The 22,725-nt window shown below is 41.0% G+C and overlaps 1 protein-coding gene across 1 annotated transcript in view; it reads right to left on the minus strand.

Annotated features, from left to right (window-relative positions):
• Positions 1 to 591: 591 nt before the first annotated feature.
• The window catches only part of LOC106899005 (guanylate cyclase soluble subunit beta-2-like), a 22,709-nt gene continuing 575 nt past the window's right edge, over positions 592 to 22,725 (minus strand). Inside the window, exons 2-16 of the mRNA XM_014960629.1 lie at positions 21,970 to 22,043; positions 21,008 to 21,102; positions 20,653 to 20,813; positions 20,170 to 20,269; positions 18,797 to 19,017; positions 18,603 to 18,708; positions 16,832 to 16,935; positions 15,104 to 15,320; positions 10,951 to 11,271; positions 10,028 to 10,176; positions 7,588 to 7,734; positions 7,156 to 7,310; positions 5,411 to 5,625; positions 5,200 to 5,322; positions 592 to 4,383 (exon numbers count right to left, since the gene is read on the minus strand). Coding sequence (XP_014816115.1) covers positions 4,232 to 4,383; positions 5,200 to 5,322; positions 5,411 to 5,625; positions 7,156 to 7,310; positions 7,588 to 7,734; positions 10,028 to 10,176; positions 10,951 to 11,271; positions 15,104 to 15,320; positions 16,832 to 16,935; positions 18,603 to 18,708; positions 18,797 to 19,017; positions 20,170 to 20,269; positions 20,653 to 20,813; positions 21,008 to 21,102; positions 21,970 to 22,043 — 2,340 coding nt within the window. The 3' untranslated portion in view covers positions 592 to 4,231. The remainder of the gene's footprint in view (positions 4,384 to 5,199; positions 5,323 to 5,410; positions 5,626 to 7,155; positions 7,311 to 7,587; positions 7,735 to 10,027; positions 10,177 to 10,950; positions 11,272 to 15,103; positions 15,321 to 16,831; positions 16,936 to 18,602; positions 18,709 to 18,796; positions 19,018 to 20,169; positions 20,270 to 20,652; positions 20,814 to 21,007; positions 21,103 to 21,969; positions 22,044 to 22,725) is intronic.

Genomic DNA, 22,725 nt, shown 5'->3' on the forward strand with positions numbered 1-22,725 from the left:
CTAGAGACCATACACCAAGTCAAAATGGCAAGAATTTTTAATATCAGATTTTTTCAAGAATGTCTTCTGAGCATGGCTTGGATCAAGAATTATTATCAGAAACTTAGCAAGCAGATGCAAAATAAATGTGAGAGAGAACTACAAACCGCTTGTAAAAAATAAGTAGTACTTGATGGCTATAGTCATATGAGTAAAGATAGTGTCCCGCATAATTGTTTTGATTACAAGTATTTATGGACCAAAAATACTGCACATGGCTATTTCTTTATGTACAGGCAGCACTGAAAACTGGATATTGCACAGAGAATGCATGAATAGTAGATGTTTGTACTAATAACTTTAAAGAGGATTTTCATCTCATTGTCTGTTCATAAACTCGAGCCTTCAAAAATGAAAGCAGAGACCTGGTGGAAAAAAATCCCTGCTGGATTATATGTAATATTGTACAAAAATCTGTGCTCCTTTTTTCATTTTGAAATTCACCATGTTTTGTATATTCAAGTACATTTCTAATATATTCTCACCAATGAAGTAATAATTTCAATTTCACTGCTATTTTGTTTGTGGATTTTATTTTCAGCTTGGGTCCATACAGAGTTGCATTGTAATGTCAGAAGTAATGAATTGGTGATTTCCAGCAAATGAGGTTACAGTTTGGAAAGTTTTCCGAACAGCTTATTTCAGAAGGCATTCACAGGGAAGTGGTTTGTAAATGTTTTAATGAAAGCTTCATTGTAAGAAACAGGACGTTGCATACACGTTCAGATAAGTATCTAAATCCAGTTGATTTCACTTAGCAAAGTAACAACAAATGTCTTTGAAAATCTGGACCTTTGATTTACCCAAGCACTTTTGAAAATTCATGGTTGAACACCAGATTTAATGGGATTTGGGATTCCATATGCTCTAGACAGCTTTAAAAAAATATCAACTTTTAAGTTTTCTAAGCCTCAGCTTCCATGAAGCAGCAATGGGAATGCACTTCTCCCACTCCTTTTGTGTTAATTCAATGTCCATAGGTCACTGACACTAAGACCATGTATTAGTAACCATATGACAGTGTTACTTGTAGTAGGCTGCGGATTCTGATGTCACACAAATACCTATAACTTTGTGTATGGTCTAGAAATTAAACTCACCGGACATTTATTATAGATATTACAGCCTTAAACTTTTGTATGCTCATAGAGAAAATTAACAGAAAAGATGGAAGGGAAAAGAGGGAAAGGAATCGAAGTAATCATTGACAAATGGCCAACAGTATATTAATGGAAAGATTTATTTTTGAGTGATACTTTTGCAGTCTTTAGCAGTGCCCAAAGATTTAAGAATACATGATGATGCACAGGCACATTAATTTTTAAAAGCAGTTGTGCAGATTTGACCTAGCTCTGCATCTCCAAGAGAACCAGATTGTAGCAGATGCCACAGAGAAACCACTTAGCACATCAGTTTTACCACAGTACAGCATGAAGTCACTTACCATGGAGCACTTACTGGCAATTAAAACATTGCAATATTAAACATTCATAGATTGTTCAGTGCAAAAAGGGCAGGAATAAGCAAAGCAAGTGTTAAAATTTGGGCAGAAAGATACAGGCAGCAATTAAGCCATGATCCTTTTCTTTCTTCTTGCCAAGAGGATCCATACGAGTTCAGAGGAGCCCTGGGCTTCTACCTGAAACCACTCTGGAATATACCAAGACCCAGTCACCAATGGCCAGGCTTGTTGGATTGCAGAGCATTTCCAATTGGAAGACATTCCTTTTGGAGAGATGATCAGTCGTATTCAGCCATACAATGATGGGATTGCTGGAGCAGCTGAGACAGCAAGATGTTCCCTCCTGCATTAGCACTGGCCACTGAGGGGTGTGCACTCCTGTGTCAGGCTTGTGCTTGGGGCTAAGCTGCTTTAAATCTCCATAGCAAATGCTGATAAAGACAGAGTCCACCACTGCCAGCTGTTAAATGTTGTGTTCTCCGTTCCATCAGCAGGACTAAAGAGTAGTGAAACGTGTCTCTATGTTGGAATCAAAGAAGTCTTGTCACAGTTGATTCTCAACTTGGATCAATGGGATAGTGCTGATTTCACTGTTTTTTCATGTTTAAATCATTGTAAGTGAGGAAGAAGTTGGGTGTTATCTTTCTTAGGAAAGTCTTTTTAAAGCTGTGTTCATAATGCCTAAGTGCAAAGCCATGAGCACTGGGACCATGGGGAGGAGTAACCAAGGATGAAGGTGAAATTTAGACATTGTGTGTCTGAGGGTAGCACACAGTCAAATGTTTCAAATCTTGATATCCAACTTGACGATAATAATCTATAGATCCATCTTCATCTACAGTAGATCTTGCCCTCCCCAAAATAATGAACAGTGCCTAGATAAATAAACCAATCCTGCCTTTCATAAAACTGCACTCGCCCAGAATGGTGCTACTCAGTTATACTGTGGAAAGTGTTAATGTTAAAGGATGTGTCTACATCAGCATTTCAGAGTCAGGAGCACCCTCCTGACTGAATTTCCTGGTCAAACCCACTTACCGTACTTTGTTTCACACTGTAGAGTGGTCTCAAAGCACACGAATGGATATCTTCTGGATGAAACCAAGTCAGAGGATGTGCTTGTAAGGTGAGTACTCCAAAAGCTAGCACATATTCAGTGAGTGGGACCACACTAGCAAGCCCTCTGCAATATCTACAGTGTGGACAAATAGCACTGATGGTTTCACTCTACATATCCTCCTCTTCTGGTCTGCAGTACTTGCTAATGTAGACAGAGCTGTAGAGCACCCAGACAAGGGAGTTACTGCCTCAGAGATTTAAAAAGAAAATCTAACCAGGTGACATTTCATCTTGTTATATTATAGAGAGGAGGAGATGCCTTTCATCAATCTTACCTCTCTGTCTGGTGTTTAAAGAGCCTTACTCTTGCCGCAGACACAGAGGTGGAAATGTGATGCTCCAGACTGTAACAGAGGAGTAACATCATCTTCTCCAATGAGTTCTTGCTCAAAGTTCAAATGGGTCCCGTGCTTGCATCCTTAGACAGCGAACCCTTGCCCAAAGGTAATAAATTGGTGTGCAGGGTGCATCTCCTGTCAAAGTCACCCAGTGCAAGTACATTCCACCTACTCCAAGCTCTGTTTATGGGAGCGAGAGCACAATTTATGATGTGCCGAATTGTCCACAACCTTTATATCCATTGTATTTATGCTCCCACATCTTAAATCCCTGACAGCTGAACTTCAATTGTTCTCTGCCATTTCTGATCAGTCTTAATCTAAGAATATAGTGGCATGGAAGTCATTCAGCTGAGGAGCCTCTGACACCAGGTAAGTGATGTTGATTTTTAACACTGTTATTTTCAATGACGCTAACAACATTAATTCCAGAACTGACAGGCTCCCTCTCTAGTCCTGAGAGTTTATTTTTGTCTAGCTGGGGTGAGAAAATGAGAAACAAACTGGCAACTCGTTTGACAGTCTCAAACAGTTCACAGGCCTTGAACAGTCCTTCAGTGTTGTGATGAATTTGATGCTGTGTAACTCCACTATGTGTGTCTCCTTCTATGACCATCTAAGCACCGCACGGATGGCTGGTTCGAAGGTTACAGATGGGTTTTTACTGCTGTAAGCTATAAAGTACACAGAATTTTCTCTTCTGGATGGAAAAAACCAGGTTGTATTAGCTCTATTTTGCACTTCTACTGCATGATGCCTTTATCCAATAAAAGACCCGTTAGGAGATCAAACTGTCATCACGCTTAAAATGTACATCAAACTCTGCTAACCTTACATGGAGAAGTTGTTGGCTGTGCTCAAGTCAAGACAGATGGTCACTTCAGGGAATGTTTCTTTTATGGCAAGTGCTCATTTCAGTAGGAATATTTCTAGCTGGATGAGTCACCTCTTTCTGAATTTGCTGCATGACATACCAAAAAAAGTGATTTTTACATAGGGATATTCAAAGACTGAAAAATAGGTCTTCAAAGCTTCTTGTGGTGGTTTCATTCCCCAGTGGGGGTATTATATGGCACGTGTAGATCGATTAAAAAAAATATATATCCTCCATTGTTTTCTTTTTGCTGAAACCTGTGATGCAATGTCTTTTTCTTGTATTTTGGTTTTTTTTTTACAAAATCATGTGGTATCTGATATGCAAAATCAGTCCCACAACAGCAAAATGCACTAAATTATAATAAAATTGCTCTGTTTAATGTAAAAAGTAACAAACTTAGAGTAAAGTGCAAAAATTAGAGCGAACATTTCTAATCCGTGATTCTTCAGTAGCAGGTTTGACTCTTCCCTGGTTTAGAGGACAAGGACCATCATCTGCATGCTGGTTGCCATGGAGACTCCCATCGCTTTTGGAATCATAAGTTTTGCCTGAAAGGAAACACTCCTTCAGCGTGAGTTTTTAATGACCGTAGAGGTTTGTGTTTGTCAGCACACCCTAAACTAGATTAGCTACCACGTCTAAGCAGGTGGGAGGGAAGGGAGTAAAATATTTTCTAGTAATCAGTGGCAACATATTTAGTCTATATAAAATCCACAAAACTTGTACATAGAATTACAAGACTTGCTGCATTAGATTAGACTGTTACGGCATCAAATCAAATGGCATCTGTTTTTCAGTATCAGCTACTTCAGAGGACAATGAACTTTGGTTGCAGAATATGGGCATGGCAATAAATTCTTCTACCCCCTGCAGGAGAATGGCTTGACAAACAACAGGTTGCATAGCCAGAGAGGTCTCTCTTTCTCAGGTTAGTGTTGATGAGGGCTTCTGCATAATTACAAATAATAACAGCAGCTTTTCTAGGAAAAGATGATGTATTGGGTTTGTATGGCAAGGTTTTGGTACAGATGTGTACATAAGCAACTGGGATGTGCCCATGCGAATAGCTGTCTGCCATTTATCTGCTCTGTTTGCTCTACCAGAAGGACGCAAGGATTTGACAGCTATTTAGCTTCTTTCTCCCTAGTGCACAATTAACACCTGGGATTGCTCTGCAGCTGAATTTGTTGGGCCCTAAATGGTGTGCAGGATGGTTAGTTTCACCAACATGGACATGTTGGCATGAATTTCTTGCTTGAGTAAAACAATCATTATTCAGAAGAGGAATGTAACAAAGCTGCAAGATTAAGCCTCAGTTACTTCCTACTTCTGTTGCCTTTGCTAGACAGTAACTACCTACCTACCTCTTAAATCTGCAATTTTTGCTTGATTTCTTCTTTTGAGGCTGTTTTGCACATCTGTGGGGCCATCAACATACTTCATTGCAATAGCTGGGGTCTGGTCCTTCTCTAGTTGAGTCTGAGTAACTGAAAGAAGAACAGAAAATAATATTTAATTGAGTTGTATTAATATTCATCTGTTCAAGGAGGGAAAGATGTGTCAAGTTGACTGTACCTGGCTGATGACAATTTGGTATTGTCTCAGTTCTGCCTTCTTGAAAGGACTGGACAGATTCATGGCCAGAATCTAAGCCTTTCATTGGCCTTCCCATTATCTCATTCTCTGTTGCAGTTTTATTTCTAATGAGGAAGTATGTGTGCATTTTCCCTTTGCCTTTTACTTCTATTTCTCCTCTTTCAGTCATCTCAAAATTCTTGTATTTTAAGCATCTAAAATATCAGAAGCAAAATGACACACAAAAATTCAAGATTAGCAAAAATGACACTGATGTTTTAGAAGAGCTATTGTAATCTAAGTAATCAAATCACAGCAGTTCAGGAAAAACAGTATTGATCTGTGAACAACTGAAGATTTGTTTCAACTGTTTATTCAAGCATGCTGTGCTTTTCAGCTTTACACGTACACTCTGATCAAAAAATCAATGGATTGCATAGTCAAATACTTCAGTATGGTGAAGGGTTCTTATTGATCAGTGAATAGAAATTAAGAACTGAAGCAGCCAACACCAATTAAACAGAACTCTCTCCAGTCATCAGAGAAAGCAATTGGATTCGGTCAAGCATGATTTACTCTTTGTAAATCCAGACTATTCTCAATTGCCACCTTAAGCGTCCAAAAATAGCTCCCAAGAGGACTTGATTCTCACTGGGACTGCCATGAACCTAACCAGCCTATAGTTCTCCAGCCTGTCCTCCTTGCCATTTTTCAGTATAGATGTAACATCTGACTTTCATCACTTGCTGCACTGCTGATCTTCATGAACTTCTAAAGACAACAGTCAGCAGCACTGTAATGCTATCACCCAGCTCTCTCACTACCCTTGGAGGTATCCCATCTGCCCCCATACAGTTCTACAGATTGAGATTTCTCAAAAGACCCCTGATCTGATCTTCTTCCAATACTGGTATTTCACCTACTCCTTGAACTCTGACTGTAGGTGCAGGGACCTTGAGACCTCGTCAGTGAAGACTGAGGTGAGAGAGGTCTTGAGTAACTCACGCCTATATTCAGGGCACTGTCACTAAATCACCTCCTACAGCAGGTCCACACTTCCATTTAGACTTTTCTGCTAACATAGCAGAAGCTCCTCTTATTGCCTTCGAACCTTCTTTGCCCATTTCAATGATAGCTGATCTCTGGCTTTCCTGATGTCATTCCTACGAGCCCAGACAATGGCTTTGTACTCCTCCTGTGTAGCCTGTCTTCACTTCCACCTCTTGCAAACATATTTTATGCATACATAAAATTCTTGAAAATTTAGTATTTAATTTTTAGTGACATGAGTTTTAGAAAAGTAAATGACTTACTGCATGAATAGGATAGTGGTTTCTGCAGTTAATCCTTAGTAAGTGCAAATAGAACCATTTCGCCACAAATCGTTGTGCTCAATCAGAGAGATTTTAAAGCTTTTGTTATGCAGGATGTCAAATTAAATGTTCTGACCCGTCTTTCTAACATCTACATCACTCTATTGCTTTTTCCAATAAGCTATCACAAATATTTTTTCCCATATTTTGCTCTCTAGGATTGAGACTCTCAAACCTCTATCTCTATATACAAGTGCATTTGAAATAATCAGAATAAATAAACTCTTTGGAAGCAGTGATTTTTCTTTACAAATAAGGTGCATAAATCAGTGACTAAAGACAGTATCATCTACATCTGAAAGCTGCAGCTGTGAAAGCAGTGTTTTTTAGCACGCTTTTTTAACAGGCAAAGTTTCCATCATAGTTACTCACTGATAGACACTGGAGCTGAGGTGAATTTTACTCGGGACGCCATGACTCTCCATCCGGGAAGCTATATTCACTGTGTCTCCAAACAAGCAATAACGAGGCATCTTTTCTCCAACAACTCCAGCCAAAACAGGACCTGTATGGATCCCAACTCTAATCTTTACAAAGACATAAAACACCCCCCAAAAACGTCACTTGTTATTTAACATCTTTCTTCATGCTATCCAGCCACCTAAAAGTTCATCCTAACACAACACTGGACACCAGAAAAGTATCAAATATCCACGGGGAGAGGCTCTTCATGAAAAAATGCACCCTTGTGGCCTTGCCCAAAGTCACAGAGGAGTAAGAAGGATCTCTTACTGCAATGCTTTAACCAGAAGCCCAACCCAAGCAGCAGACAGACACACATGCATCTTTGCATTAACAACTTACTTGGATAGGATTTCCCGAAACTGGGTTCTGCACTCCTTTAGCTGCTATTATCATCCCCAAGGCAAAGTTAGCAACTCGCTCCGCGTGAGTGGGCACAGGCACAGGGACCCCACCTACCACCATATAGGCATCGCCAATTGTCTCCACCTTTAATCGAGAGGGACAAACATATGAGTATGCCATCTTGCTCAGGCTGGTGCTTTGCTGTCTGGGGCTCTTCTTACCTGCATCAACGCCCCCTCTCTTCTAGAAGGTGCTTCCAGTCATCAGAAACCTCTAGCATGTTTGAGTTTCCTTCAGATGGGGATCTTTTCCTTGACTCCACACTAATTTCTGTGCATTCTGTCCCTGCTTATTTGACCCATTTTAGGTAACAGTGTGAGAGACCCTAAGGATTAAGGGATGCTGTGAAAGTGTCAGACTTCTTGCCTTCCTCTTACCCAGGGCAGACCTATATGCAAAGAGCTATCCCCAGGCACAGACTCCTGGGCCAGGAGGTTATCTGTTAGCTGAATGCTATTAATTAGCTCTAATTCACAATTGGTCCTCAAATCAGGACAGTGTTAAAAGCATACTTCTTTTTTTAAAAAAAAGCCACAATAGAACAAGGAAGTCTATTCACTGGGGATTATTGATATTAAGGGGTTCACATAAAATTAAGAAACCTCCAGTCTCCAGGATGTCACAGAACGCAACGTGTGAACTAAACAGTTCAGGAGCATCCTTCCTAAGAACGCAAAGTGAACTAAACAGTTCAGGAGCATCCTTCCTTACAACCTGCTGTTTTTCCACAACATGCTGCAGGCTCCGAGACAAATGCCAAGAGGGTTTGTCCTCCTTCAGGCATCCAGTCTCCTTGGAGTGCATGGTAAAGCACCTGAGAAATACTTTGGTGTTTATACCTGTACCAGAGATCTCACTGGGAATAGGCCTGATTGAAACAGAGAATTCTCAAACGTTTAAAATTCACTGTAAAAGACTGTTACATGGTAAGGGAATTTTCTAAACTGCTTTTATGAGACTTTATTGTTACATTTACCATCAATAAATAAGAGATTAGTTTAAATTAGATTAATTTGATTTCTTAAAGATGAACACCAATAGAAGAGTGGGAACATAATTTGATCTTTGGTCTTGTTCATTAATAGAATGACTTAAAACTGTTCAGCACATTAGCCTTGAAAAATATGTTCCTGTGCATCCCTTCTCTCAGATAGCCAACCCCATAGTAATGCCAGTAATTTTCTGTAACAAATTAAAAACAACTGTAAAAAAACTACTAATGCAAATAGATACTCTAATTATTTTTCGGCCATGGTAGGAGATTTAATTTAACAAGATTTATGCACAACTTCAGATGTTTATAAGCTTGGGCCAAGTTTCTTTGATGAATTTCAATATTTCATTTCTTTCTCAGTTCCCTGAAATAGTAATCTCATCCTCCCTCTCTGTACCCTGGTAACCTCCTTCAATATTAATAGGAGTTATCTACAGGTATCAAAAGGAGATTATTATAGTGACAGATAATTTACTTACGATGTATGATTTAGATAGAATATGATGCTAATTTATCCTGAAATCTGTGGGCCATGTCCTGGATACTTCAATTATTGAATACAGTTTCCTTGCCAAGGCAGAAATGCTTCTGATTTCCCAGTACAATTTATTGCGGGATGAGCCACATGCCTTGCCTCAGCAAGGAATGAATGAGAGTTGGATTCACCCTTTACTATTTCTGCCTTCCTAAATATTTATTGTGCTGGGGACAGACAGAAAGTCAGGACTTGCTCTTGAGTTCAACAAATCTGGGTAGCTCTGGAGATGTTATAATGCTATTATAATGTGTCAACCAAGACTCCGATCCTTCCAGCATGGTTTGGAGACAACACATACATTACAGTCTAGATCTATTCAATGCTCTTTGGGATCAGCAGGAGATCTATACCATTGTCTAAGATCCCCATGAAGCAAAACAAAGTCTAGATATTATCTGGGTATTGTTTATAACGTTATTTCACACCACCGGAGACACTTAGTGATATAGTTACCTATTTACAATGGGTTGGAATAAAAGAACTAGGAAAATTATTCAAACTGGTCCATAAACTGGGATATACTGTCATGTTGGGTAGGCATTTAAGAGAGGAGAGAGAGAGAGATGTATGAAAGAACAGCCATTCTGGCGTTAGTGTTGTGGAAAGAGACTCTAGCCCATCATAGACATTACAGGCCTGTCTGAAAATTTTAAACACATTTAATCACATCTCTGTTTTCTAGTTTCTTTGTTTGATTACTACAAATATGTGATATTTTATGGTTTATCGGAAGTCACACTGGGGGGAAGAGAATTTAAGTGCATTTAAAAACAAAAAAAAAATCCCCAAACAAACCAAAATCTTTTTCCAGACTATTTCGATAGCCTTTATCGCTCAGTACATACCTTGTACACATCATGCACCGTGGTCAGTCTGTCAAATCTCAGGTACATTGAATTTAACATGAGAACAATCTGAATAGGCTCACATTGGGCACAAATGTTGGTAAAGGTCACAACATCGCTGAACAATATAGTGCACTCCTTGAACTCTCCTGTGAGCAGAAAGACCAGCAGTAAGTACTTGTAATGGCTGGATAATCACGGCATCTCTTTGAGACCCATCTGCAAAGATTACTTTCTTGTCATTCTTCTAGGATCTCATGACCTATCAGTGGTAATACTCGTATACGGGTGCTGATATGAAAGAGAGATGTCAATATAAGAGTATATCAAACAAAAGAATCATCACACATCTCAAACAGTCCAGACACCTGAATGTGTCCCTTTGTCCATCCATATTAAGGATATCCTTAGCTTTTTACCCCTAACTTCATGTATGTGCTTACTAAAGGGAATTTAAGCATATTCTTACTTGCCTCAAAGTCCTCAATAACAACAGGAATCATGATTCTAGGTTTATAGATAGCATAGAGGAATTAAGAAAATTTTCTGTGAAAGACAAATTTCTTTGTTCCTTTCACTTTTGACCCCTCATTTCCCTATATACCCACATTAAAAACAAAATCTCAGTTTCCTGTTCAAACACTGAACTTTGTTCCCTGACTGAGCAGTTTCTCCCATCTTTCACCTCCTGAGGAAGAGTTTTGGCAAATAACTTCCAAAGAAGCTATTTTGTTTGAAAGAATAGTCTAAGGTTTGTTATCAGTGAGATGAAGGATCTGTGGTCCTCCTCCTACCCATGAGTGTCACCAAGTAGAGAATGTACTCCACGACAGTGGCAATAGGGCTGTGCCAGCACCCCAGTCTCTCCATCATCATCACCTGGTGCACAAATCATGCATCACGAATGCATCCTACTCATTCACCTGCCTCAACTCGCTTCCCCTCTTTCAGCTGGTTGGCCACATGCTGAGGAAGCATGGCATAGAGCAGAGCTTCAGTCTTTTTCTTCTCTTCCTCTAGGTGCTTCGACAGTATCCGCAGTTCTTCCTTCTTCCTCTCCAGCTGGTTAGAGAGCTCCATCTCTGCCAGTCGCTGCTGATTGAGAAGAATCAAATCCCTGGTCACGTCGTGAGGTGCAATGTCTGCAATATGCATCTGTCGCTCCTCCAGTTCGTGCAAAGAGCGAAGCAAAGGTGAGCAGAGATAGAGCATGCACTGCAGGGACTCCATCCAGATCATCTGGCCTGTTTGAAACAAGCGTCGGTAAGAGTTTTCAGCAGCTTGGACTTTCATGTGATGCTCAGTATTACTGATGTTAATTGTGGGGGATGGATTCTAAGGACAGTGGCTTTTTGTATGGTCATCACAGGTCGTTACAGGAATTACTCTGCTTCCTGGACTGAGAGGTGGACTTTTTTGGAGGAGGTACACTAGGTAAATAAAAAAAATCAGGACCCAGCAAGCAGTCCCTCACTCATTGTAACTGCTAGATAGAGCACAACCATGTTTCTGGTCCCTCCTCTTCACGAGGAACCCCAGTGCTCACATCTCGCCTGTCCTCTTCTCTGCTGTGCTACTAGTTCTTGAAATGTTCCTGAAGCCAGTGAGTCAGCATCATGCACAGGGGATCTGAGACTCACAAAGATTAAATAAAACATCTAAAGTTTAACTTCACAGTGAGTAATATGTGGTGCCCAGTAAAGTCAAGGGAACCTTCCTTCCCGGAAGCTGGAGCGTTCAGTCACTGGGATCATCTAAATAAGCAGGTACAAAAATGCCTGAAAGGTAGAAGAGATTTTTGATGGCGATTGAGTTTTTGTTTTCTTTATTGAGATTTGATTATGGGTTTGATTTTTTTCATATTTTATTATTATTATTCTTTATCTGCTTCATAAGTACCTTTGGTTTCTGAACAGTGATCTAGGAATTCCTCTTTCTTTCTTTGTCTCTCACCCCATCCCTGGGGTAACCGGATGAACAGCTTGACAACTAACAGGACTGGAACATCAAAGGTATCATGTGAATTAACCCTGACAGCATAAGAGGAAGTAAGATTGTACCTGTGACTAGTTTAAATTCCTTGTTTTGGTAACATCACTTTTTTCAGTCTCCCTAAACTCTCAATGTTTTCTGAATCTCAGGAATACCGGGTGTGACACTCATTATGTAAAGGTGAAAGGAAAGAAGGGAAAATTAGGTCATATTATACAGTTCAGAGAAGCAAAATTGAGGTCACAGAACACTTAAACCAAATGTCATTAAAGTTAATTACAGGAAGCAGAGAATCATTCCATTGTCATTCCTCTTAGAAAAAATAAAGCTAAAAAATATGGTTTTTGCTAAAGTATTTTAACTGGTAAACTCTTATGTAACATTGGGGGGGATGAAGACAGAAATCAGAATCTGAAAATGCAACTCCAAAAAATAAAAGCCTAGTGAACTAATCTATTTTTATGCCCATTTGAAACCCAGCCAGTAGCAAATAACTCCCCTCAAAGGCATAAATGAAGAATGAATCATGTGTTCGCATTTTAGTAATCAAAATGCATGGGGGCGCAGGGGAAGCCGTTTCTCTCCTCCAGCTGTACCAGTGTCACCAGCTCTCCCCTGGTCCCTCTCCTGGCAGAGGGGAAGGGGGCAGAGGCTGGAGCAATGCTTGCGGTGTTTTACTGTGGGAATGTCCACCCCACATCTCATCGCCGCCTGCATGTGCCAGAGATGCAATCCCAGAGCCGTGGATGGGTGGACTGGCACAATCCCTGCTGGGTGGCTGGGTTTAAAATGCTGTTAAATGTACAAAGCAGTAATTTCTTTGGCAAAGAAAACTCTTAGCAAGGGAAAGCGATTCTGTGCTGGCTGCATAGACTCATGTGTAGAGATACGGGGAAGTGAGACCTGGACAGTTACTTTTACACAGCTCAGTGCATCTCCATGCTGAGCCCAGTGGCTCCATAAGCAGAAGGTGGCTCTGAGGGCTGGCATTGTGTCCCTTCCACAGGTTCCCAGTGAAGCACTGGGATCATAGAGGATAGGCGGGGTAGTTCACACACCTGGAGCAAAGAATGAAGGCAGACTCGTTAGAAAGGACAGGCAGGCAAGGAGGGGGAGCTGCCTTTTATGTGAGAGAGCAAGGGAAATGCAAGGAGCTCTGCCCCGGGCTGGATCATGAGCCAGCCAAGAGCTTCCAGATAAGGATTAGAGTGAGTGGTGTTGTGATGGATATCATCTGCTACAGATGCCCTGTTCAGGAAGAAAAAGTAGATGAGACCTTCTCAAGACAAGTGGAGGCAGCTTCATGGTGGACTTCAGCTACTTCGATACCTGCTAGACAGGCAACACAGCAGGGCACGAGCAATTAAGAAGGTTTCTAGAGTGCACTGAGGCACTGATAGGTGAGGTTCCTGACACAAGTGACTGATGAGCCAATAAGGGGAGGTGTCCTGTTAGATCTGATACTTATAAACAGTGAAGAACTATAGATGTGAAAGCTGGGTGCAGCCTTGACTGCAACGACTGTGTGATGGTGGAGTGCAGGAACCAGAGAGGAGTGAATAAGGCAATAAAGCAAGATCACAAGACTTAAATTCAGGAGACTGTACTTAGTCCTATTCAGGGATCTGTTTGGAAGAATCCCATGGGATACAATCTTGGAAACAATAAGGATCTAGAAGAGCTGGTTGATTTCCAAGGATCTCCTTTTCCAAGTTCAGGAATTGTCTATCCCAATGTGCCATCAGTCAAGCAAACATAGCAAGGGCCTGCGTGGCTGAACAAGGAGCTCCTGACTAAACTCAATCATAAAAAAGAAAGAATACAAGAGGTGAAAGTTAGGTCACCCCAGTGGAACAAGAGGGTCTTCTACAGATATATGAGCAGCAAAAGGAAGACTAGTGCAAATGTGGGCCTTCTGCTGACTGGGGCAAGTGATCTGCTGAGAAAGGACATAGAAAAGTCTGAGGTACTCAATGCCTTCTTTGCTTCAGTCTTTGCAGGTAAGAATCACCATTCAGGAATCTCAAGGCTCTGAGACCAGCGGGAAGCCTGGAGTGATGAAGACCTACCATTGGCACAGGAGGTTCAGGTTAGTAAGCATTTAAACAAACTGGATATAGAGAAGTCCATGAGACCTGATGTGATGCACCCAGGAGCGCTGAGGGAGCTGACCAGTGTCATTGCAAGGCCACTCTCAGTTAGTTTTCAAAGTCATAGTGACTAGGGGAGGTTCCTGAGGGCTGGAAGAAAGTACATGTCTCTCCTATTTTCAAAAGCAAAGGATGGAGGACCTGGGAAGGCTTGGAGCATCTGTCATAAAAGGAGAAGCTAAGAGACATGGGGTTGTTCAGCCTAGAAAAGACAAGCCTCAGGGGGAGCTTATTAATATGTATAAATACCTGACAGGAGGGAGTGAAAAATGCTTTTCTCAGTGGTACCCAAGACGAAGAGACAATGGGCACTAATTGAAATGTAGGAATTACGTTTAAATCTAAGAAAAAGCCTTTTTACTGTAAGGGTGGTTAAACACTGGAATGGATCACCCAGGGAGATTGGGGAGTCTCCATCCTTCAACATATTCAAAACCCAACTAGACATGGTCATGAGTAACCTGCTGTAGTTGACCCTGCTTTGTGCATGGATGGACTAGACAATCACCATAAGTCCCTTCCAAACTCAACAGGATTTGAGTCAATTCTGCGACTCCGTGAATAACTGAGGTGAGAGGTGGTTCAGAAAACAATCTCCCTTGGCTTTGCCCCTGTTACTCAGGAAAGCTGCAAAGACGTGGGGCTTGCAGCATTAGAAAAGCACTGTCCTCCGAAGCCTTTCAAATGGGAGTGGTGGTGTTATTTCTGACTGACAGCTTTCAAAACCTGGTGAGGTGACAGCAGAATTTGTCTATAAGCATCTTAAAGTACTGTTTCTCTAAACAGAATCACCTAATCCTCCCCTCACTGCACAAAGACAAGGTCATTTATAGGACTTATGTAAAGCCAGGAGTCCACAGAAAGGCATTAGTTCAGCTCCAGCATAATTCCTGAATTAATATGAACACTTATGCTATTGAAAACAGTGAAGTACCTCTCAGCTCTAGCATTGGCCGTTGTTTCCATGACTCTGGCATCATCTCTCTTCTAGTTTGGAAAACAAATTGGCTGTTGATGAATTTCTGAATGCTAGAGATGGTGAAGGGTACTTCTGGGTGAACGATACTGAAATAGTGATCCAAGCAGATGCCCATGGTCTGAAGGCCAGGTACTATCTTTTGAATGCTCACCCCAGCTTGCTTCACTCTGAGCTTAAAAAGAAAATATGGACAATGTGTTATAATTCATATCCTGTTTGGGTTCAGGCCAAGCCATAGCTCCTCACTGTTTACACACATACACACACTTTGCCTTGCTATAACTACACAGCTTATTTCTGAGCAAAGTTTCTATCTTATTAGCATATTACTGCAAAGCTCTGAAAGAGTGTCCTTCGTAGCAAGACAAAGTCCCCAGAAAGGAATGTTATTATCCAAGTGCTCTTCCCTATCAATTGTTAAAACCAAAACAAAGCTATCTGCTATTATCCTTGCTTGGGTTTGTGTAGGCCTAACAAATAGCCTTACAGGTAGCTGCAAAAGAGAACTAGAGATACCAGGGCATGTCCTGCATTCCAAAAAGAAAGTAACTGTGGCATAAAACGTTTTTGGCAAATATTAATTTTCTAATGGATGCCACACCTTCTCTTAACCATTGCTGTGTAAAGGTTTAGTCATTCTCTTTTAGCCTGCTTGACCATCTTAACTCCTGCAGAAATGTGCACTCTGCCATCACTGCTTATCATGAGAGTTAATAAAGCTCTGACCTGGTTACCAATAATGGGTGCAGGACTTGCCCTTTTCCCACACTAGTAATTTTATCAAATTATGCAGACTGGATGTCTTGAAAGGTTTAAACCTCTGAACTTTGGCTAATGTGGACAGTGGCATGCAGCAGACTGTGCTCTGGAATCTCTGTCAGGATGATGCCAAAAGGTGTTCCCTGAGTGTGTTCAGCTTTCTTCTGCTGTCCTATTCTCAGCTTCTCCTCTCTTTGCTCCTGTCCTAAGCCAATATTCCCTGCATGGAATTGGGAGCAAGAGGAACTGCAGCTTGGTGGGAACCCAGGCTAGCTGGAAACCAGCCATGGAGCAGCACCTGCCAAGGAAAGACAATTCAGTTGCTGCAGAGTATGTGTGCACAGGAGAGGACACTCAGTCCTCCCACAGAAGGTAAAGAGATTTTTGGGTCCAGTTCCTACTAGATGGGGTTGCATGCTGCCCGATTTTGTATGTAGCTAGGTTTTCACAGCAGAATCCTGTCCAAGTAGACTCTGGAAGCATGTAGAGCCTCAGTCACCAGCAGAGTCTTACAAAAGCCTTCGGATAAATTAATAACTGGGAGGAGTGGGTGATTATCTGTAAGTACAAATCCTTTTTAAAGGATGGGTTGTGTCTCCAGCATATCCAAGGACACAAAGATGGCCAGAAACCTCAGAAAATTCTGTTTGGTGTTTGGTAATGGATAGACTGCTGCAGTACACCTTGTTGGCTTATCTGCAGCTGTTTCAGACGTGATAATCTCAATAAATTCACAGGAGATTCCTATCTGAAATGATCCAGTTGTTATGAGTGACTTTTATATCGTGTCTGTGTACAGAGCACTTCTGCAAGTCCTGCAAATGAGTCTCCCTGTTTCCAGAGCACACGCAGCAGTGAACTGCAGGACAGTCAAACCAGCAGAAAATAGCTACATGTTTTATGCACAGCAAAGGCTTCTCCTACCTCTTTGTCAAAAACCATATGAAAAGGAAGTCCATTGCAAAATGTTTTTGTGTCAACCCAGAGGCTCTTGGGATAAACCGGATCAAATCCTCTCAGGAGCTTACCTGTGGCAAGGTAAATATGCAGTTTTTAATCCTGTTGCACCTCATAAAAGCAGCGAGCATTACTTTTTAGCACACAGTGAGACAGGACCCTGTATCATAATGAGTGAAGACAAAGTAAACAGCATGTGGGTCCAGAAATGGGCACATATCTGTGCTAAATGGTCTGCAGCTGTTTTGATACACTGCTGATTAGCAACTAATCTGAGTCGGCTGAGAATTTAAAACTTAACCACACAAAAAAGCACAGAGCGTTAGATGCATGAAATTATGTAGAAACAATAAGAATAGATGACCAACTGTAGATGTTGCTGCTCTATGAATTTGCAGATGTCACAGCAATGTAACACAGCTATATCCCCACAAAAATGTACGCAGAAGTGGATTTAATAGACTTTGCCAGCTACTAAGGAACATTTATGGAGAAAAGACCCAGCACGATCTGGGTTTCAGTCTCCTGTACAAGTAACTCTAGTCCGTAGCACAAAGACCAAATTACTCTTTGTTTCTATTTTACTTACCCTGATTTTTTTTCAAAATGGTCACAGATCTATAGAGCAGGTTGTGCTTGCTGGCGAACAGACATTTTTGTAAAATGAGTGAGTAAAAATAGTCAAAAGTGCTCCTCTGACTGAAGCACCCAAAGCCTTTGATCTTCACAGTATAAACTTGGATTCTCCAGCATTCCACAGTAATGCAAAGGATGATTATTTCAAGTGATCTCTTTGCCCCAGAAGGTGGTTATGACAGTTACTCTAGTAAATTCTGCTTGATAACAAGTGCTCAAGTCACTTAGGAGACTGGTGAAAAAGATTACAAACTTAGGACCCAATTTTTAGACCTCTTACTGCTTCAGGGGAAGTCAATGTGCATTTTTTTATCTTTCAAAATCTGGCTCTTGATAACTCTTGCATTTATTGTTAGAGTTGGGGTTTTCTGAGTAAAAATGCTACTCTAAAATTTAATTTTGAATATTTATTAATTTATTACTCAAGACATCTGCTCTTGTAATGCATGTGGCATTGCACCGGATATTATCAGGTTCAATTTTTCACTCCTCCCAGAATCCAAACACCTTGGTGGTACTCAGCTGGATTCTCATTCCTCCTGGGGAATCCAAAGATCCTAACTGAAAAAATTCTTCCGTTTTATGAACATATATAGACATATAACATATGAAGGTATAAGCAAAGATTATTAGATTAGCAGTAGATTTTTGGTAGTGAAGGGTGTAATTTGGCTGTCAGAACTTACTACGGTTGATAACTTTGGAAAGGAGTAGCAGCTACCCTGTTAAAAAACACTCTTTTAAATTCATCATCTTCGACCAAGTGACATGAGAAGGAAGTATCACATGTAGTACACAATGACATTTCATAGAAGAATACTTTTCAGAAGTATTTTCAGAACACTTTCTTTAACAGACAAAAGTGACAGTTCATATTCCATTTAAGTACGTGTCATTACTAAGCGTGCTTATTATCTGCAATTTTTCTTTCATTTCCAATGTCTAACTGAAGGAAACTTCACCGAAACATTTTGAAAAGACACAGAGGAAATATGAATGGTAACTTCAAAACGGATGTGTGGGTGGAGGTAGGGAGGCTTACTGACTTTCTTACTGAAGAGACTCAGAGATGATGACAAGCTCCCTCTGAATGATTTCTCACCTTTTCCTAATGTGATTATTCCTCTTATTGTTTTCCAGTGACTTTTCTTGACAGGACAAACAGAGCTTCCTCTGTCTCTAATTGTGTTCTTGGCTTTTTCAAGGTCCTGTTGAAATAAATCCAAAGGGAAATTCAAGGATGTTTTTATTTTAATCATTATTTTAATAATACAGTGATAATGAATATTAAAATACCTCTTTATTCAGTCGGTTCTCAATTCTTTTTTCAGAGTCAGCAAGGTATTGAGATGAGGAAGAAAATTCGTTTCTTTCCTTGTATGAAAATACAGGGTTTTGAGTGACAAGAAAAACAATATGTTCTTTTTTCCCAGTTCTTTCTTCTTCTTCCGTTTGATTGACTATTTCCATTGAAATCTCAATGTTAAAAAAATCCAGGGCTGCTGCACCAATGATTCCTGAAGGGGAAACAAAAGACAAAATATTGCCAAGAACAAACCTTTTCCATTTTCCCTTTCAGAGAGCCCACAGTGGAATTTCACTGTTTCAGAAATCACTTTTCCAAAGGACTCTGGAAGAAGAAAGCAACCTATGTCGTTCCTACTACTGTTGCCGTGATAAGAATAAGTGCACAGAAGATAAGCTTTAAGGTTACTGCTTCTTTTGTCTTGTCTGATGACAAATGCCTATTTTCACTAGAAGAAGCTCAGCAGGACATCTGAAGAATGTGTCCAAATAGTCATACATAGTAATAATATGAATACCCATTAGCCCAAAAAAAGATGCACAGGGTCTAAAGAGATTCCATTATAACAATCTATTTCAATCATTGCAGAATATTTTCTTTTGAAAGGAAGGAAATATCTTTCATGAAGATGCAGTCAGTCCTCTCGTTTCTGTTTAGCTATTAGGCGAGATACTGGACAATTACATGAAAAGCTCTGTCTGAAATTACAAATAATTATGTGCTTTGACAGGAATATGAAATGAGTTTTGACAAAGGGAGAGCTTCTGATAAACTTCTAAATTCAGCAGCATCTATGAATGAAAGGAATATGATCATCTCTTACAGACTTACAGCTGTTTAACACTCGCACAAGTACAACTGTGGAGATTCCTAGAAATGCCAGGAGAAGATTGAGTTTTGAACAGGGTTCAATAGTACCTTTACAGATTGCATGGAATATGTATTACAGGCTGGCTGGATGTCTTCAAATCAACTATAATTTGTACTTCACTGTAATTTAAGGAGCATGAGTCACTGACAACTAATTGACAGTTAGACACACCATGAACTTTAATTTTTCTTCCAGGAAGGGAATTCTGTAGGACTTCTATAGGAATTCTATAGCAGGAAAGGAGACTTATGGCCTGGGTTGTCGTATCATAAATCTTGATGAAACTACTGGGAGCTAGGAGTGATCAGGGAGTAGGGAAATACCAAGGTCAGATGTCTGGTGACTAAGCCCTACCAGGCTTCAATTCCATGGCCAGTGCTCATCTGAAAACAGATTCTGAAACCGGAGCAGAGGTTTATCTGCGAATATACGATTATTCTGTGTACATATTGCATTAACAGCTGCTCTGTACTCTGCATCCTCTCTGATTACCTGGTACGATATGGCACAGACCTCTTCTATCTGAATAGTAATGTAAATGCATTGACCCATCTTCATTCTTTTCTACTCTAAAAGATGGGGCATTCATCTCCTGAGGAAAAACAAAGGAAAACAAAATTTCAGTGTCTTTTGCCAGTGAATTCCACCTGTACAAAAGCATCACATGTCTTAATAAAACAAGCAGTAATCTGAATAAGCTGAAATATAGAAAATTAAATATGCTTATCTGTGAAGGAAAATATGCTATGCATTAGAGAAAACATACTAAATAATATCTAATGTTGAGGACTACTCAGAAAAAATTATTATAAAAAGTTGTCCTAACATTTTGGAGTAATATGTTTCAGAACGTGGGAAAGCCTGTCATTGCATCTTTTTCCATCATTTGTTCCCACCTATGAGATGCTGTTCCTTCGGTTCTGAACTCTGGCAGAGTCCACACATACCTGCTCAGTAATTACTACTGGAACTTGCCTGGTAAGAAAGGGACAGGTAGCTGTGCAATGCATCCAGGTTCTCTATGAACTCATAGAGATTTCCACCCAGTGTCCTCAGCATGTGGTCATAGCCTGAGCGCTTACAGAATTCAAAGAAATACTCTCCAAACTCTCTCAGCACCATGTCAGCAGGAACACCTGGCAAAACAAAGATACCTTAATGGATAAGAAAGGCTTGGAAGTTCTTGAAATGCTGTCTGGTGGATTAAGAGTGAATGCAGAAATTCTGCAACGTACAGAGGACACTCCAAAGAGCACATGAGACTAAAACCTGGGCTGCAGACTCAGGCTTCACTCTGGACGGTTTATTTGTGAGATGTGGTGACACATACCTAATATTTTGCAGGCTTTGTCAACGAGCTGCATTGTGATCTCATCTTTGTAAACCTCAAAAGTCAAGAAGGAATCCTGGACTCCAGCCTGCAGTCTGCAACAGAGAAGACAATATTCTTGTCTCAGCAGTGCTGTAAATATAACATGCTTGGGTGACCCAACTGGCATTCATTAAGCACTGTTTGCTGTTAACCCACTCTTTAACCTCCTTCAGGCCTTATATTGGAACATGTTACTTCCCCTAAGGGTTTAAGAGTGTTGCTTTAACATGGCTGAATGGTGGTGTCCACCTCTCCGTTTCTGCTACTTCACGTTATGGTATTTCAGTAAGCTCTTTCAAAGATTAAGACATCATACTGGGGGGATGGGGCTAGAGAAAACAGAGTCTTAATTGGTCTTCTGGTTTACTGGCTTGCTCTTCAATGTGGCCACAATATCAAGCTCTTGGGTCTCCACAGACATGACCAAAACCTTGTCCATTTTTTTATACTGGCTTCAATGGCCATTATATGTATGCATCTAAGTATCATTTTTATATCTTTATATCTTGGAAAGTACCATACAGCTCACAAAGTAAAGACAAAACCAGAGAAGATGATTATCTTTAGCTGCTTTTCTGAAAGTACTGGAATTAAACAGACTTCATATCAGGGATGACATCTCTCCAGTGTAATTACTTTTCAATATTGTCACAGTGAGCCAGCGAGTCTATTGCACAACTGTCTATAAGACTAAATGTCATCCTAAATTATCTGATAAAACAAATTAATTGGGACAAATTAGTGTCAGAGTATGACGTGTTACAAGGTAAGAAGCTCCTGGTTTTGCCCTGCTAGTTACATCTAAGAATTATTTGAGATACACATCAGCTGTGGTTTACCAGTGAGACATTATAATCCTCTGCTGCTAAATTCCTGAGCATTTTTTTCCCAATACACTCAATTTATTGGGAACAGATTACCTTAATTTTTCCCATGTTTCTTCACCGTACTTTTCAACCACCAAAGACTTCAGGCATGTATTTATAAATCCATACTGCAAAGGCAAATACAGGAAAGCATGGAAAAGACGTACTAATTTTCAAAATGCAGCCCAAATGCCACCTTTTTTGTATTTAAGTTTCCCCGGCTAGTTTTATATTGCAAAAGAGAAAGTAATAATGTTCGACAGCCATTATGTCTTTCAGTAAACAGCACAGCCTTTATCCCAGCGTTTCATGAGCATCCAGAGAAACACAGCCAGCGTGCTCCATCCTGGTTTGCAGCGAAGGACAGAGACACCAGCTTGGGGACGTGTCCTGCAGCCCAGAGCGTGTCCCCTGCGCTGGTGGGACCAGCAGCCGTGCCCAGCTCCAGCATCAGGGGGTAAGTTTGGCTTTGCCCCGACTGTCACTGCTCGCCTTAGTCCCCACACACCGGGCACCGGGGATGGAGCGGGGGGTGGGATGTCTAAGGGTGATGGTCAGTGGCACTGTCGCAGCAGCGACAGCCCAAGGATGCTGTGGCACCAAAGCGATGCGGGCTAGCACGGGCACGGCGGGCAGGAGGCTCTCGGCCGGCTGGTCTCTGGGGCCAGGAGCTGTCTGTCTGTCTGTCCGCCCCCGACAGGAGCTGTCTGTCTGTCCGTCCGTCCGCCCCCGCCAGGAGCTCTCTGCCTGCCCCCGCCAGCAGCGCCCTGTCCCGCCTCGCCCCCGCTCCCCTCCCGGAGGCACCTCCCG

Source organism: Calidris pugnax, unplaced genomic scaffold (genome assembly GCF_001431845.1).
Source record: "Calidris pugnax isolate Ruff unplaced genomic scaffold, ASM143184v1 scaffold398, whole genome shotgun sequence".
In the NCBI taxonomy this organism is placed as follows: domain Eukaryota; kingdom Metazoa; phylum Chordata; class Aves; order Charadriiformes; family Scolopacidae; genus Calidris; species Calidris pugnax.